The sequence below is a fragment of the Neovison vison genome, chromosome 8 (assembly GCF_020171115.1).
Source record: "Neovison vison isolate M4711 chromosome 8, ASM_NN_V1, whole genome shotgun sequence".
NCBI lineage: Eukaryota > Metazoa > Chordata > Mammalia > Carnivora > Mustelidae > Neogale > Neogale vison.
Window position 1 is genome coordinate 7,453,315 of NC_058098.1, and position 15,755 is coordinate 7,469,069.

At 42.1% G+C, this 15,755-nt stretch overlaps 1 protein-coding gene across 2 annotated transcripts in view; it reads right to left on the reverse strand.

The window, feature by feature from the left end:
* DOK5 (docking protein 5) overlaps window positions 1–15,755 on the reverse strand; it is a 153,705-nt gene that overhangs the window by 45,354 nt on the left and 92,596 nt on the right. For both annotated transcript variants that reach the window (XM_044262795.1, XM_044262796.1), the window contains exons 3-5: window positions 8,896–9,010; window positions 8,691–8,810; window positions 5,490–5,679 (exon numbers count right to left, since the gene is read on the reverse strand). In XM_044262795.1, the coding sequence (XP_044118730.1) occupies window positions 5,490–5,679; window positions 8,691–8,810; window positions 8,896–9,010 (425 nt within the window). The remainder of the gene's footprint in view (window positions 1–5,489; window positions 5,680–8,690; window positions 8,811–8,895; window positions 9,011–15,755) is intronic.

Consider the following 15,755-nt stretch of genomic DNA (forward strand, 5'->3'; position numbering starts at 1 on the left):
CCCTTTAAGAAAAGTAATTTGTACATGCAACGTCAATTTTTCACATATACTTGGCATACCTAAAAATTTCTCTTAAAATGATGTCAAAAGCACAATAGAGACTCTCTCTGGCTGGTAAAGAGAAGCACTCATGTGTGGTAATTATTCAGTACCTTCTGCCAAATGTCACCTGGGCTTCTTTCCCTCCTGCAGGTGCTAAACCCAGGGTATTAATTTGAATCACTCAGGAGGTAAGGCAGAGCCTGACACCGGAGCCTGCTAACTCAGCAGCCAGCTATAAAATTAACAGGGGTACTTACTGGACACCTGCCACCTTTCTTTAAACAATCACATTTCAAGAATGGTTCCAAGGGGACGTGTTGATGCAGTTAGAACCTTCTAACGTGGTTAAAAGTTAGATCTTCCCATCTTCACAGTTAGACCTCCCCATAAAAAAAAAAAAAAAAAAATCAGAACCCCTGCCAACCTGATGTGTTTCACTGAAGTTTCAGGGCTTCCAGGTGGAAAGAAACAAACAAAAGACCAGAAAAACCTCAAACAAAGTAAACAGTATGTGTCCTGGCCCACCAAATAATCTCACCATTCTTTGTCTCCAGGGGCAAGGAGTGGCAATTAATCAGGCAATTGCACCTTATTAAAAAGCTTATATTTCAACGCTGGATTTCTCAAGGAAAAAAACAGAGATATGATCTGATTTGCTTCTGATGGGTGAAGAGGGGGAGAAACAACATCTAGAAGACTTTAAATGATCTATGATCACGATACTGCTGTCCACAAGCGACAAACAATCCTGACTCTGGAATGCTGAATGAGCAAACAGCAAGTTCCAGAGACTAAGAAAACAGCACATATCCAAATGGTTTTAGGGTGCTCTGGCAACATGAGAACACCTTCCTTCTCTTCCCTAGCTCCGCAGAAGTTCATGAAGAACTGGACTCACCTAGTGGACTATGACATTCAGCCTTCCTAGATACTATCAGGGTTTGGAAGTAAGAAGACCAGAGTGTGAGTCCTCAAACCACCATTTACTTGTCTAATGCCTCTGGACCAGTCATCCAGGTCTCCAAGCTTCCTTTTTTTTTTTTTTTTTTAATATTACCTACTTTCTATGAGCAGCAAATGGCTTAAAGGAGACAGTGCATGAGAAATACTCAGTATAGTGACCTTCATGTAATAACGGCTACATAAATATCAGGGATTATTTTCAATGGCCGGTATGCTTGCTGGGACAGAGTTTTTCATCTGGATAATTGGACCAGATTCCCATCTGTTGTGGGGGATTGCTGCCCGGGCAGCGTATGCTAGCAGCATCTCTGGCCCCTCCATCCACTGGATGCCAATGGCATCCTTGTTCGACTGTAACAATAAAAAATGACTCCAGACATAGACAGATGTCCCCTGGGACAAACACATCCCAGGCTGAGAACCGCTGTTCTGTATTTCAGTGCCATTACGAGTGATATTGCTAATTACAGTCCAATAGCAGTGTTGCCCTCTTTGCTTTGGGCAGTTATTAAATGCTGTATTGGACACATTTTGTTAGATTTTCTTCTATTTTAAACCTTACATCCATCCTTCTTCTGATGGCATCGGTACCCTCTTCCTGCTTTGGGAGAACCACCCCACTGTATTTGTACCCTGCTTGCATTGTATAAAGTCCTCAGTGTAGTACTTGACACCCTCGGGAATGTGAGGGTCCATATACGGTAGGAATTTCCTTTCTATCGGCTCAGGGCGTGAGAAGATCCCAAAGTTCTTGGAAGCCTCCAAGTGGAGCCAGAACAAAGCCATCCTAGAAGAAACAGGACTGAGAGATGAAACCTACGGTCATTTAGCCTCCGATCAAGCCAAGCCTGATGCCATCCCTACCGCCTGGACCTTTCAGGAATGTGAGCCAATGATCTTTTCTCCTGTTGTGTTGTGTTGGCTGACATAACTGTCTACTCCATGCCAGGCGTTACGCTAGGTATTTGTGTAGCCCTTTTACAGGTGGCCAATGGAGCTCAGAGAGTGAGGTCATTCTCTCAAGGTCCACACCCAGTATGGGGTAGAGCTGCAATCTCTTTTCATTTCCTCCAGTTCCTGTCTAGTTTATTACACGTGTCCCGGTGTCAGTCTTGGTGGAGTAAAGTGGGGCCACTGCACAGGAGTAACACGGAGTTTCAACTCTAACAGAGGCTGACAGCTTGTCCAAAAAAGACCGGTTCAAACTTCTGGGGGAGATTCCTTGTGTTCTGGTGGGCAAAACTGCAAAATCTTTGCAGATGCATGTTGGACCCATGAAAACTATTTGCGTAGAGAGACTTAAATTCTCTTCATTTATGGACAGGAGACAAGGAGAAAATTGTATTAGTTAATATCAAACGGCTTTGTTTTGAACATATCCAAAAATAGCCAAGGAAAAAATTATCTTCACTAATAAAGCAAGGTGATATGAAACCTTCATGCTTGGGGGAACACAAATGATCTTATTATCCTGAGCATCTTGATGGTAACTATTAAAATTCATCTTTATTTGAGTTTCAGGCAAAATATAAAATAGTCATATTACCTTGTGTTTAACACTGTCTGTACCTTGCAAACTCAAGTCCTACTCTCAAAGTAATCATAATAAAACATCGGAGACCCTACTGGGGAGAAGCCCAGCACCCTTCCAGATCACGTGCGCGCACCACGGCTGTTACCCACAACAACCTCTCGAGGAAGTTATGACTTGGATAAACTTAAAAAGGAAGTTAAAACCTTTGTTCAAGGTCAATTTCTTTTTTGAATTTTTTAAAAAATATTTTATTTACTTATTTGACAGAGATCACAAATAGGCAGAGAGGCAGGCAGAGAGAGAGGAGGAAGCAGGCTCCCCACTGAGCAGAGAGCCCGATGTGGGGCTCGATCCCAGGATCCCAGGATCGTGACCCGAGCCAAAGGCAAAGGCTTTAACCCACTAAGCCACTCAGGCGCCCCTCAAGGTCAATTCCTAATAAAGAAAAGATGTCAGAAACTAGGGTCTCTCTGACTCCTGTCAGTGCTTCTTCCGCCGCACCGAGCTGTCGGAGAAATGAACAGGATCCTAAGAGCACATTCACGACACTTTCCCTTCTGAGGACTCGCCTTCTGGTTAGCACCAGCCCCACAAAGCATGACCATGAATAAGAAAAGGTTTCCAAAGTACGAGTGTTCTAAGTCTGTACAATATTTGAGACACAACACTGTGGTGTGTGGGTGGTAGGTATTCTAGTCATCGAACAGCTGGAGAGCTTGGACAAAGTACCCTAAAGGTCAGACCATAAAGAGAACAAAGTCATAGAACAAAATGCTTTCATTTTCTGAGTCAGCACTTTATGGCTTTTGGTCAAAGGCCTTGGAATATTTTTGAAATTTATGTCTCCACCATATCCATAATTTCCATCCATTTCTTTTACCTGAGCTACCGCAGTATCTCCCCATATGTACCTCTGCCACTTCTATCCCATGGTCCACAAAATATAAATATGGTGTCACACACACACACACACACACACACACACACCTGCGTAGAAAATCTCTGTGGTTTCTTATCACACTTAGGAGAAAGATCAGTCTTTAAAATAATCTAGACCCTTAACAGGCTACTAGATTAATAAGAATAAACTAAACTTTTGCAAGAGATGAGTGGGGAGATGGAGAGGAGAAGGGAGTTGAGGGAAACTGGAAGGGGAGGTGAACCATGAGAGACTATGGACTCTGAAAAACAATCTGAGGGTTTTAAAAGGGCGGGGAGGTTGGGGGAACCAGGTGGTGGGTATTAGAGAGGGCACGGATTGCATGGAGCACTGGGTGTGGTGCAAAAACAATGAATACTGTTACGCTGAAAAGAAATAAAAAATTTAAAAAGTTTTTTAAAAAACCTGAAAGATAATGTCAGATAAAGTTTAATATTAGCCATGAGACACTATAGACGTTTACTAAGGTTTTAGTTTCCAGAAATTGTGATATAAAGATGTACTCTTCCTATTACTACTCCTATAAATCCAAGTAATAATTGAAAAATTTTAATGTTTGAATAAGGGCTACCCCAAATAGGCCCCACACATCCTGACCAAGGCAGAATTCCACTCTGCATCAATATGAAACACAAGTGGGAGAGCTATGAAGCATATAATCAACAGAAAAGTCTACTTCTATCATAAACCATTTTTCATACATAGATTTCACTGGTAATGATTAATACATAAATAATTTCTGAGACCGAAACAGGGAAATATACCCGCTTTCCCAAACAAATTCTGATCTTTCTACAGAAATGATCCCATAAGGATAATAAACAAGTAATTCTGACAGAACATTGCTCTGAAAATTACAGTTTTATTTTCTAATGTGAGGACCTTTGCCATCTCTGGGAGGTTCACAGACTCATTTATAGCATTTCAATTTCCAGGTACTTAAAAATAAAACAATGGGAAAGAGCTGTTTGGGGAAAAAAGAACTTAAAAACTTTCAAGGAGAGTTGCAGGAGAATCAAATGCAACATTATTTCTGAAAAGCAAAGCTTAGATAATTGGGCTTTGCTTATCATGGAATGAGCGGACTAAGTTGAGTAGAGCATGACTGTCATATGGTCACACAAATTAGGGTTTTAGGTGTGTGGAACTTCTGTTTTTACTCTCCTCAGATCAAGTATTGTATTCTTGTTGGGAAGAACCATTCGCTTTTACCGATATACAAAAGATTTTTCAAAACCACAAGCTGACTGCTTTCAGCTTGAATATGAATGTCAGGCCGTGTTACAGAAGCACCTATATTTCTTAAAATTTAGTCATTTAAAATTCTAAAATATAAAATTAATCTGTGCTGTTAAAAAAAAAAAAGCCCAAATTCTGAGGGAGGAACTGTGCGTGAGGAGGAGAGTGAGATTCTGCTTAAACGAATCTCTTTCTAGCTAATGATCAACCCAAAGATTATCGGCACCCTCTTCTCTTTCCAAAATTGACTTCTGAAAGAAAAAAGGGAAAGCCCTAGAAGGGCTTACTGGGTCCTGATCGCCATAACCCAGTTCTAGAATCAACCTCTTAGTGTTAGGGCTCTTCGTAACACGGCGGAAGGAACTCAGTCACTGGCGCCTTCAGAAATGAACGGCCCCTCCCACTGATCATCTACCACAGTGAGCCAAGGAGAAAACATAAACCGAATAACAATATGGATGTTTTCCAAAACCCAAGTAGCTGGCGTGGGTCCAGTATGACCCGGTAAATGGGACATTTTCAGCCTCTTTACCTAATTCAACTTCAGTTGGTGATAGGGAATCAAACCATGCCCTGAAAATTCACGAAGCACTCCTGAAGCATTCGAACCCTCAGGGGAAATAAAGCCGTCCTGCAGACATGCCTCCTTTAGAGCATGCCTAGCCCTATAGGATCATAGCTCGACACGGCTGCAGAAACACACAGCAGGGTGGACGTGACACGTAGCCCCGGGGAGAGGGAAAAAGGCAAAAGAACAGTCATGAAACTCACCTCCCTGCCTCAAAAGTGAACCAAGCAGCATCTCGCCCGTACCGCCGCAGGGCACTTAGCGGCCAAGAGATGAGTTTGACTCTGGGATTCTGGACGTCCCAAAGACAGATGTGCTCATATGTAATCTGCAAGGCACATTCGCCATGTACATCTAAGTTAGGGGATGGCATCAAATACACATTGAATCTCTCTGGGAGAAAAACAGAAGGTTAGTTCTAAAATCCCGGGAATAAAACATCAAAGACATTGTAGGAACAAAGAGGCATTTCAAAATCATTCTCGCTTATACTCTAGGTTTAGGTTGAACATTCAGGAAGATAAGCTTTCTCATAAATTCACAGTCCCCGAAAATGGATTTTTAAATGGAGACCATGTTAAGTAACATAATAATGACATGGTCTGGCTGTCCACATATACTAAACACTATTTACATGAGCGAAGACCATTTTTAGAATGTTTGAATTTGCATAATAAAAAATATGTATGCCAATAAAAGACTAGAGCAATGAAACCATTAAAAACAATTTTTTTCCCTGCCAAGTACATATTAATTACACCCACATTTTTGTGTTCACAAAAGATGCAGGTGCAAAATAATTGTCACATGATTTAATGATATTGAAGTCATATTGATCAACTCATAATTTTCATAACTAAATGAATAAAACTACATCCCAAGTTATTTAAATAGAACTCCATGCTGATACCATGCATTTAACTGACCATCGGTTTGGGGAAAATCCAATGGATGTACTTGAATTAGTTTTAACAAGAACTCTCCTTAGCCAATTACAAATATCCATTTGCTCATGTGGACGACTGTTAAAATTTAAACCAAGACCATTCTCAGTAAACGACTAGGCTTATTACTACAACCAAAATTTCATCCCCACAGGTTCAGTCATGGTATTTCTGTTATATTTCTAGAAAATTCATTAATTAAGGAAATTATGAGTCAAAACCTGTAAGCAAAACATGAGCAAAAATATTACTACAGCCGATACATTTTCACCTATCCATCATTATGGTAGATTGCCTATTATCTGATAAAATAGTGTGGCACTGATCTTACTAGTGGTATTCTAAATTAATTGTTTTATAATAAGGAAGTCATTAGAATTCTTGTCGATTTTAGCTCATTTTAGTAAGTGGGAGTATCATGACTACATGATTTCATGGATCTCTTTTTCCAGTTTTCTAAAGTTATTTCCGACTCCCGATAACTAATTGTTTGCTGCTTTCTGGCAGCTATTATTTTGAAAGTATATTCTAATGGAGTAAAATCTCGCCCAGGGGAATTCCAGAACAAGTCAGAAAGACTGTCATCTTTAAGTAAAAAGTAAGAGAGCCCATGATCAATTCCCTCACTCAGAAGTTCTTCTGTAGCTCTACGTCACTCAAGAATGACAACAGTGACAGTCATTAGAGTGCCTGTGATGGCTACAATTACTCGAAGTCACAAAAATTAATATTGTAAAGTGCCTTCAAGGACTCAGTTGAGTTTTGTAATGATCCCCCCTAGTTATGGGCCAGGGATATTCCTATTCCTGTTTGACGGAAGAGGAAACTGAGGCACAGTTGGTACAGTAAAGGGAATGCCGAGGCACAGCCCGTTCTTGGATTCCATTTGCCACACTACTGGGATACAGCTTCATATATATAAATCTGTAAAAAATGGGTGCCGATCTGAGCCCTGTAGATTTTTTAAAAAAATCAAAACCTATCAAATTTCCCCACGTCTGGTTTCATAGGCATCTGTCCGTGAGGCAACACAGGTGCTTCCTCTCAGCCCGGAGCCCCCTGATTCAGGGAGGTACGCGACAAAGGGCCCAGGGCTTGGTTGTGTGACCTTGGGAAATGGCTCGGCTTCCCTACAGCTCAGCTTCTTCCCAGTCTACAAAGAGACTTTTCTGAATTAGCCAAGCACTTGTAAGTCTCAGTCAATAACATTTCCGTGGAGAGGGATTACGGCACATACGGGGCATCCAAAATAGTCCCAGCCGGTCAACGTGTCATGAAGACAGAGTTCCAAGTGACAGCAAGGGCTTTTTTTTACTGAGAGCTGGAGGGTGTGCCCACGGGAAGGGTCAGTACAATTCCACCTCTGCCACGTTCATCATCAACCCCGGGGGCTCATGGCCTTTTCTGGTGTGTTCCATCCTCACAGATCAAGTCACTAAGCTACCACAGAGCAGGACTCCAGGATCCAATCTACTCTGCCGTAAGGTTTGGTTATTTGCAAACAAATATTCTCTCGCTTCCAGCTTAATACTGTAAACCAATACTGAGTTTTGGTGAAATGTTCATGGGTATTTTGATCATTATTACCTAAAATGACTTCGTCCCAGGTTGAGTGCTGAGCTCAAGGATTTGGGCTCATGTGTTTCAATTAAAAAAAAAAAAGAAAGAAAGAAAGAAAGAAAGAAACGGAAACAAAAACACGGACTTAGGTGGATTTAAACCTGAGAAAATAGTCATGAAGTTTGGATTCTATTAAAAACATCTGGGGCGCCTGGGTGGCTCAGTGGGTTAAAGCCTCTGCCTTTGGCTTGGGTCATGATCCCAGGGTCCTGGGATGGAGCCCCACATCGGGCTCTCTGCTCAGCAGGGAGCCTGCTTCCTCCTCTCTCTCTCTGCCTGCCTCTCTGCCTACTTGTGATCTCTATCAAATAAATAAATAAAAATCTTTAAAAAAAAATCAGAAAGCTTTCAGTGAGATATTTTGAGTGAAAAACTTAAGACCAAAACCAAAAACAAAACCCCTCATTATGTGGTAAAAATCAGTATTTTAGGACTTAGAGGTGCAGGAGGGCTTCAGACACGAGCTGACGGGGTCAGACAGGAGCGTCAGTCTCCTCATCTGCAAAATGAGGGGAGGAACAGCGGCTGCTTCATGGAGCTGCCGGGAAAATCCGATGACCTGATTCATCGGCCACGGACACTGGCACATGGCAGGTTCTCCCAGGCTCCTAGCCGGTGGCATTCATACATACATACAGTTACGTCCATATTTGTGCATTGAACACACATTAAGAAAAGAAAGACACTGAAATAGTAATACAGGATCTGGGTCAGCTAAAGGCTTCCTTTTACTCCTTCATACACTGCCTACATCTTCAAAAATGTCACTCAACGAAGATGTCTTGTGGTGAGACAAAAACAGCGTTCAAGAGAGCGAAGGAGAGAATGTTCTTTACATACCACTCTGTTCTCTCTCAACCCCAGTAGCCAGCAAGTCAGGCTCTCCGAGGCTGATGTCATTGATCCGTGTGCCCACACACTCCATCTGGAGGACTTTGCACCATTCATCGGCCTCCAGATCTGTGGAAACGTCCACAAGATTAACAAGCGTGCCCAGTGCCTGCTTAAAAGCGAAGAGCAAAAGCCCTCCCTGCCTCGGACGAACCTGATTCACAAGCGAAGGTCTTGGAGGTATCATCATTGAAATAAATCCCTATGGCGTGTTTCTTGGTGCTCTTGGGCAACCGAGCTACGTTCTTCACGTTGTTGAGCTCTGTAACCTGAAAAATGAACAAGCGCAGATCTGATCACACTCCCTGAAGGAACACGCCCAGTCACCACCACCACACGACGGGGAGGCATAGCGAGCGGAAGGCACAGTTCGCATGAACACCGCTTGATGGCAAAGTGCATTTCTGAGAGCTGTGAATTAGGTTTGTTTTATCCTTCATACACAGCAAGGAAGGTTAGTGAATGACCTTCCTTTTGAAGTCTTCTAAAGCATATTAAATAGCATGGGCTCAAAACTTCACAGAGATAGAAAGCTCATTTTAGTGTTTTTATGTCCCCGAAGATTCTCCCTAATGAATAGTTCTCGGAACTATACCCCCATCTCCATGGAAAGCCTTTCAAATACTCCAACCCCTTGGAGTACTCCCCGTGAAGGTAACTTGTCCCCGTCCACCCCAGGGGAGGAAGGGAATTGGGGGCCCAATTCATAACTGAGTCTTGTCGCTCTTCGATAATCAGGAGTGGAATGTCAGTAGTCCCCAAAATGCCCCTCTACTCGGGGTTCTAGTCCTATATTCCAAGACAGATGGTGGTTTTGTTCCATGCTCCCCCAGTCTCTCTGGCTTACTCTGAGCTCCTCAGTAGTTCATAAGGCCTCTGTTAGAGTCTGCATGCTACCCTGCAAAGTATCACCTTTTTCTTATCAATAGGGAAAGCCTTCCCCATCATACATGCTCTCCTTCCTTCCTCTCTCCCACAGGCGCTTGGTCCCTGTTACAAACTTTCCTAATGTTAACACTTTTATAAACCAACCCCCTCCCACCAAGGGTATTGGCTTATTGTGTTTCCAAAATGGCTGTCCCTCCTCCAGTTACATCCAGATTCCGGGCTGTGTTCAAGGGCTGTGATGACCGGCTGCCTGAGGGAAGGCGTGGGTAGCCTCAGGGTACTTACAAGATAAATAATGCACGTTAACAAGTTTGACCTCCCCTTATTTGTGTTATAGAAAAGAAGATATCACCCATCGGTCTTTGGCTCCAGTCCTCTCTCTCATCTTATTCTACATATGAACGCTTGTCTCAAGAAGTTGGGGGGAGGGGAGAAGCCAATACTCTCCACACATGAAATAACTTGATTATTTCATTCCCCTACTTCCTAACCTCCATTGGTTCTCTTTATAGTATAAATGCAAATTTCTTGGCATAAAATATCTTAACAGTTGCTACTGACCAAATGTTTGTGGCTCCCAAAACTCACATGTTGAAATCCTACCCCTCAAGGAGACAGTATTAAGAGATGGGACATTTGGACGATGAATGGTCTGGAGGGTGTTCCTACTGAACAGGATTAGTGTCCTTATAAAAGAGACCCCAGAGAGATCCCTTTTGCCTGCACCATGTGAAGACACAGCAAAACGATAACTTCCATGAATCAGAAAGCAAGTTCTCACCAGACATCAAATCTGCCAGTGCCTTGAACTTGGACTTCCCAGACTCTAGAACTGTGAGAATTACATTGCTGTGGTTTAACGGTATATGGTATTTTTTATGGCAGCCCAAATGGACTAAGACATCAGTGTTCCCCCAAAGCTGGCTACAGCACTGCCTACTTCAGTAGGTAGCTTTAGCAGCTCAATACCACTGACTTTATTCTCCAGCTACTCCAAATCCCTCAGAGTTTACCAGATACAACTGTTGATTTTTTGAAGATTTTATTTATGCATTTATTTATTTTAGAGAGAGGGAGACTGTGAGCAGGGGAAGGGGCAGAGGGAGAGAAAGAATTTTGAGCAACTCTGCGCTAAGCGTGGAGCCTGACATGGGGCTCGATCTCACGATCCTGAGATCATGACCTGAACTGAAATCAAGAGCCAGAAACTTAACTGACTGAGCCACCCAGGTGTCCTGCAGCTGTTTATTTGTTGTCTATGTATTTTTGTGCCAATACCCCAAAACAAGCACTAATAGCCTCAACTACTTACTGTAGTTGAGTGTCTTCACTTGAGTGTCTTCACTTCCACGTAACCTCATAATTCACTATAAACACAGCATCCAGATGATCTTTTCAAACACAAGTCTGATACCAATATTTCTGTGCATAAAACAAAGTTTGGTGACTTCTCATTGCCCTGGGACAAGAAGCCAAGCCCTAGGGTAACCATCAAGGCCCTCTGTGGTCTTCCCTGCAGCTACCTTACCAGCCTCCTCCCTTAAACCTTCTGGATGAGTCATAAGTTCCAGCCACATGGGCTTTTGTTCAGGCCTCAGCAGGTACCACGATTCTCCTGGCACAGAGCCTTCCTTACACTCTCCTTCACTTGTGCCCACCTTAGGGGTCTTAGCTCAAATCTCACTTACCCACAGAGCCCTACTGGATGCCTCCTATCCCTCCATCTAATCAGAGTCTCCAAGCTCTATCTTCCAATGACATCTTTGCCCTCAAGGTCCTCTGACAGCCACATGGGCTATGGTTTTGTGCCTGTCTTGCCTCTAGAATGAAAATTCCCTAAGTTTTTGCTCACCACTGTGTCCCTGAATCTAATACGGAGCTTGCCACTCCGTGAGAACTCAATGAATGTATGTGGATTGATGAACCAAAGACCAAACACACCCACAAACTTACTTGCATAGAGCCTCTCCAAGGTGAACGCCTCTTTCTCCAGGGAGATTTCACTTTTCTTTCAAGGCCCACTTCCTTGGGGAAACTTGCCCTGACCTCAGTGTGAATTACTCATTGCCTTCTCTCTGCTCCCATGTATGCTGTACAAAGCTTTGTTCTATTATCTGTTATTGTAATTAATCCAACGATCTCTCCAACACCCACCTAGACGTGAGTCACCTATCAATGACTTACTGATGGGCTGAATCAATCAATGATAATCATCTGAGAGTCAACATTAATCGAGCCTGCACCGTTTATCACACACTGTGCTTAGACCAGTCTTACATGATGTGTCTCATTTGAACTTCATAACCATTGTGCAAGATAGATAATATTATCAGTTATTTTCAGCTGAAGAAGCTATAGATGAGAAAGGTCAAGGTCATGAGCTCAAGGTCACAGCCAAAAAAATGGCAGAGCCAAGCTCTGAATGATGCAACCTGACCCTAATAGCTGTGTTCTTCACCATCTGAAATACTAAAGACTGACTCTAAATACTTTCAGCCCAGAGAATCTTTAGCCGGGGAGGTCATCTCATATTTGAGGACTTCTTTCTTTTCGCTGGTGTGGGGTGGAGGGGAGGAGTGCAGGTGAAGCAGCGTGTGAGGGCCCCAGCCTTTATTCTGAACCCTCTACTGAGACATTCTATAAAAGCAGTCCACCCTAACCTGAGGCACAGCGATGATTTTGAAATATGTCATTTCATTACACATCCATTAAAGGTAAAGAGGAAGGAATGTCACCCAAAAGGGTCAGAAAATATAGGAAGAATTGCATGAGTCAGAACACAATTACCCATTTGGGAAATTGGTTTAGATTATAAGCAATCCAACACCCCCGGCTCGGGGGAGGTGAGTGTTCACAAAGCAGGCAGATTATGTTTGTTGTGTCAAAGGACTAGGAGGGTCTAAGGCAACAGTTCAGAATCCCATCTCAATGAGCGCGTGCTTGCACACAGCCCTCCCCCCACCACCCACATACACACTCTTTACTTTCAAAAGAATTGCAGTCTGCGCTAGTCCATTAACAAAGCCTTCCTCAAAATACATGCTAGAGTGAAAATTATAAGAACATGTGCAGGTATATTTACAAGTCACTTTAAAACCTGTGGAAGACATCAAAGCAGAATGTATTTTTTTAATATTCCTTTTTTTAAAAAAAGACTTTATTTATTTGTCAGAGAGAGAGAGAGAAGAGAGCACAAGCAGGGGGAGCAGCAGGCAGAGGGAGAAGCAGGCTCCTGGTGGAGCAAGGAGCCTGGTGCAGGACTCAATCCCAGGACCCGGAGATCATAACCCGAGACGAAGGCAGATGCTTACCAACTGAGCCACCCAGGCCCCCCTTTAATATTCTTTTTACAAAGACATAATTTGCCCCTAAAGAATCACTTTTGAAGCAAACATAGATTTTTTTTTTTAAAGTATCTTTTTTTTTTTTTTTAAGATTTTATTTTATTTATTTGAGAGAGAGAGACAGTGAGAGAGAGCATGAGTGAGGAGAAGGTCAGAGGGAGAAGCAGACTCCCCATGGAGCTGGGAGCCCGATGTGGGACTCGATCCCGGGACTCCAGGATCACGCCCTGAGCCGGAGGCAGTCGTTTAACCAACTGCGCCACCCAGGCGTCCCGAAGCAAACATAGATTTTGATAAGGCCTCAGGTTCTTGTATAATATGAATGCTATTTTAATTTTTTTTTACTTTTTAAAAAATGTTATTTATTTCTTTGACAGAGAGAGATCACAAGTAGGCAAAGAGGCAGGCAGAGAGAGGGGGAAGCAGGCTCCCCGCTGAGCAGAGAGCCCGATGTGGGGCTTGATCCCAGGACTCTGGGATCATGACCTGAGCCAAAGGCAGAGGCTTATAACCCACTGAGCCATTCAGGCACCCCCAAATGTTATTTTTAAGTGGGGGATAATAAGCATATCTGATTATCAAAAGTGGCTGCATTGGACCCTCAATGTGACCTCAAAGAAGACGGGCATTCAGGACCAAGGAGAGGCAATACCTTCAGGTCACCTTCAGTTTGAATTTCTTGTCTTTTCCTTATGTCTCAGATCACAAGTTATTTCTTACCAAGTTCAAAACATTTTAGGAAAAGTCCCTCCTGAGACTCTGTAGTCAGAAATTTTATTTTTCTTTCACAGTGTAAGAGAAAAGACACACCCTAAACTCTCTATGAATTATGTCATTTTTGTGTAGAGATTTACAAATAAGAGGTAAAAATTTCTTCAAGGTGTAACAGCATCAAGGAGGGAGTGCCTTAAACACAGCTGGAGGAGAACCACATTGCTTCTTCAAGAATCTTCTTGGAACCCATTCATTCATCAAATTTTGAAAATTCATTGTATATTAATATTTATTTATTTATTGTTTATTCTTATTTAAAGAGAGGAAATAAGCAAAGAACCATTTCACCAGGCAGGGATAGGGAAGTGCTATAAGGACAAGCAAAGATTTGAAAAAGGATTTCCTGTGGGCTCTGATAGGAGAAATCTCCTATTTTATGAAAGGGGATAAAGATGTCCTTTCAGAGAAGGAAGCATATGAGCTGAGACCCAAAAGATCTGAAAAACTGAGTGACTGGGCCAGCCACTCCAGGCAGAAATAACAGAAAGTGCAAAGATTCTGAGGAAGAATACTTCGTTTGGCAAGGACGAAGTATCTTATATGTTAAAACATTTGTCCTCCTACCCTTGACATGTGCACTCAAGGATAAGCCTTCTCTGCAGTACCTCCCTCCTGGCATCTCCCCGCCCACCTTCCCCATAAGGATGTGCAGCTCATGCAAAGTCAGTGGACCTAAGGAGATCAATATTCCAAAGCTTTTCCATTCCTCCCCCTTTTAATCTGGCCAACATTTGCTTTCCTAAGCTCATTGAGGCATCTTTATGATGATGATCTGAAATTCTTTTTCAGGCAATTCAAATACTTCCATTTCTTTAGGGTCATTTTCTAAAGATTGTTACTTTGCACTATGTTTCCTGTTTCTTCATGTCCTTTGTAAGTTTAGATTGGGATCCACATGTTTGAAAAAAACAGTCAGTCTCTCAGACTTTTTGGACTGGTTTTGTACACGGAAAGATCCAGTCTTGAGCTGGAGAATAGCTGAATTGAAAAGTCACTAGCAGGGTTTGGGACAGATCTGATCAAAAGGAAGAAAGAACCAGAAAACTTGAAGACAAGTCCTTTGAAATTATCCAGTCAGAGGAAAACAATGCATGAATAAGAGAATTGCATGTTTGGAATGAGAATGTTATCTTAGTACTCGGCTACCTGGAATTAGGCCCTGTACATCTGAACAAAGCAAGGGCTTAATCCATTACTGGGATTTATATATTCCTTTGAAGCCACACTCACTGTTAAAGCATCACAAGCTAAATCCTCACAGCACACTTCACTTCAACTGAAGCCAAACAGTAATTTAAAATATAAAATGCTAAAACATCATATTCAAAACAGAAATAGTTTCAAAAAAACCACCATGGTAGACATAGTTTATTCCAATTTCCTTTTTTTTTTTTTTTAAGACTATTTATTTGTTCATGAGAGACAGGGAGAGAGAGAGGCAGAGGAAGAAGCGGCCTCTCATGGAGCAGGGATCCTGATGCAGAACTTGATCCCAGGACCCTGGGAGCATGACCTGAGCTGAAGGCAGACGCTTAACCATCTGAGCCTCCCAGGCACCCGTTTATTTTCATTTCTATTAAAAAATAATGTCTATACATGCATGCTTGCATACATACATACCCTTGTATGTATATTAGTGAGGAGGATGAAGGATCTGGGTTGGTTTCTATTGTTTGTCTCTTTGTACTATTGTTTTTTTAATTATAAGCATCCAGATTGGAAAGGAAGAAGTAAAATTATCTGTTTGCAGATGACATAATCTTACATGTAGAAAATCCTAAAGATCTGTCTCTCTCTTTTGCTCTCTCTCTCACGTACACACACACCTGTTAGAAGTAACAAATGAATTCAGTAGAGTAGCAGGATATAAAATGAACACACAAAAATCAATCGTGTTTCTAGACACTGAACAATCTCAAAAGGAAATTAAGAAAACGATCCCATTTACAATAATGTTAAAAAGAATAAACTACTTATGAATAAATGTAACTAAGGAAGAAAAAAATTA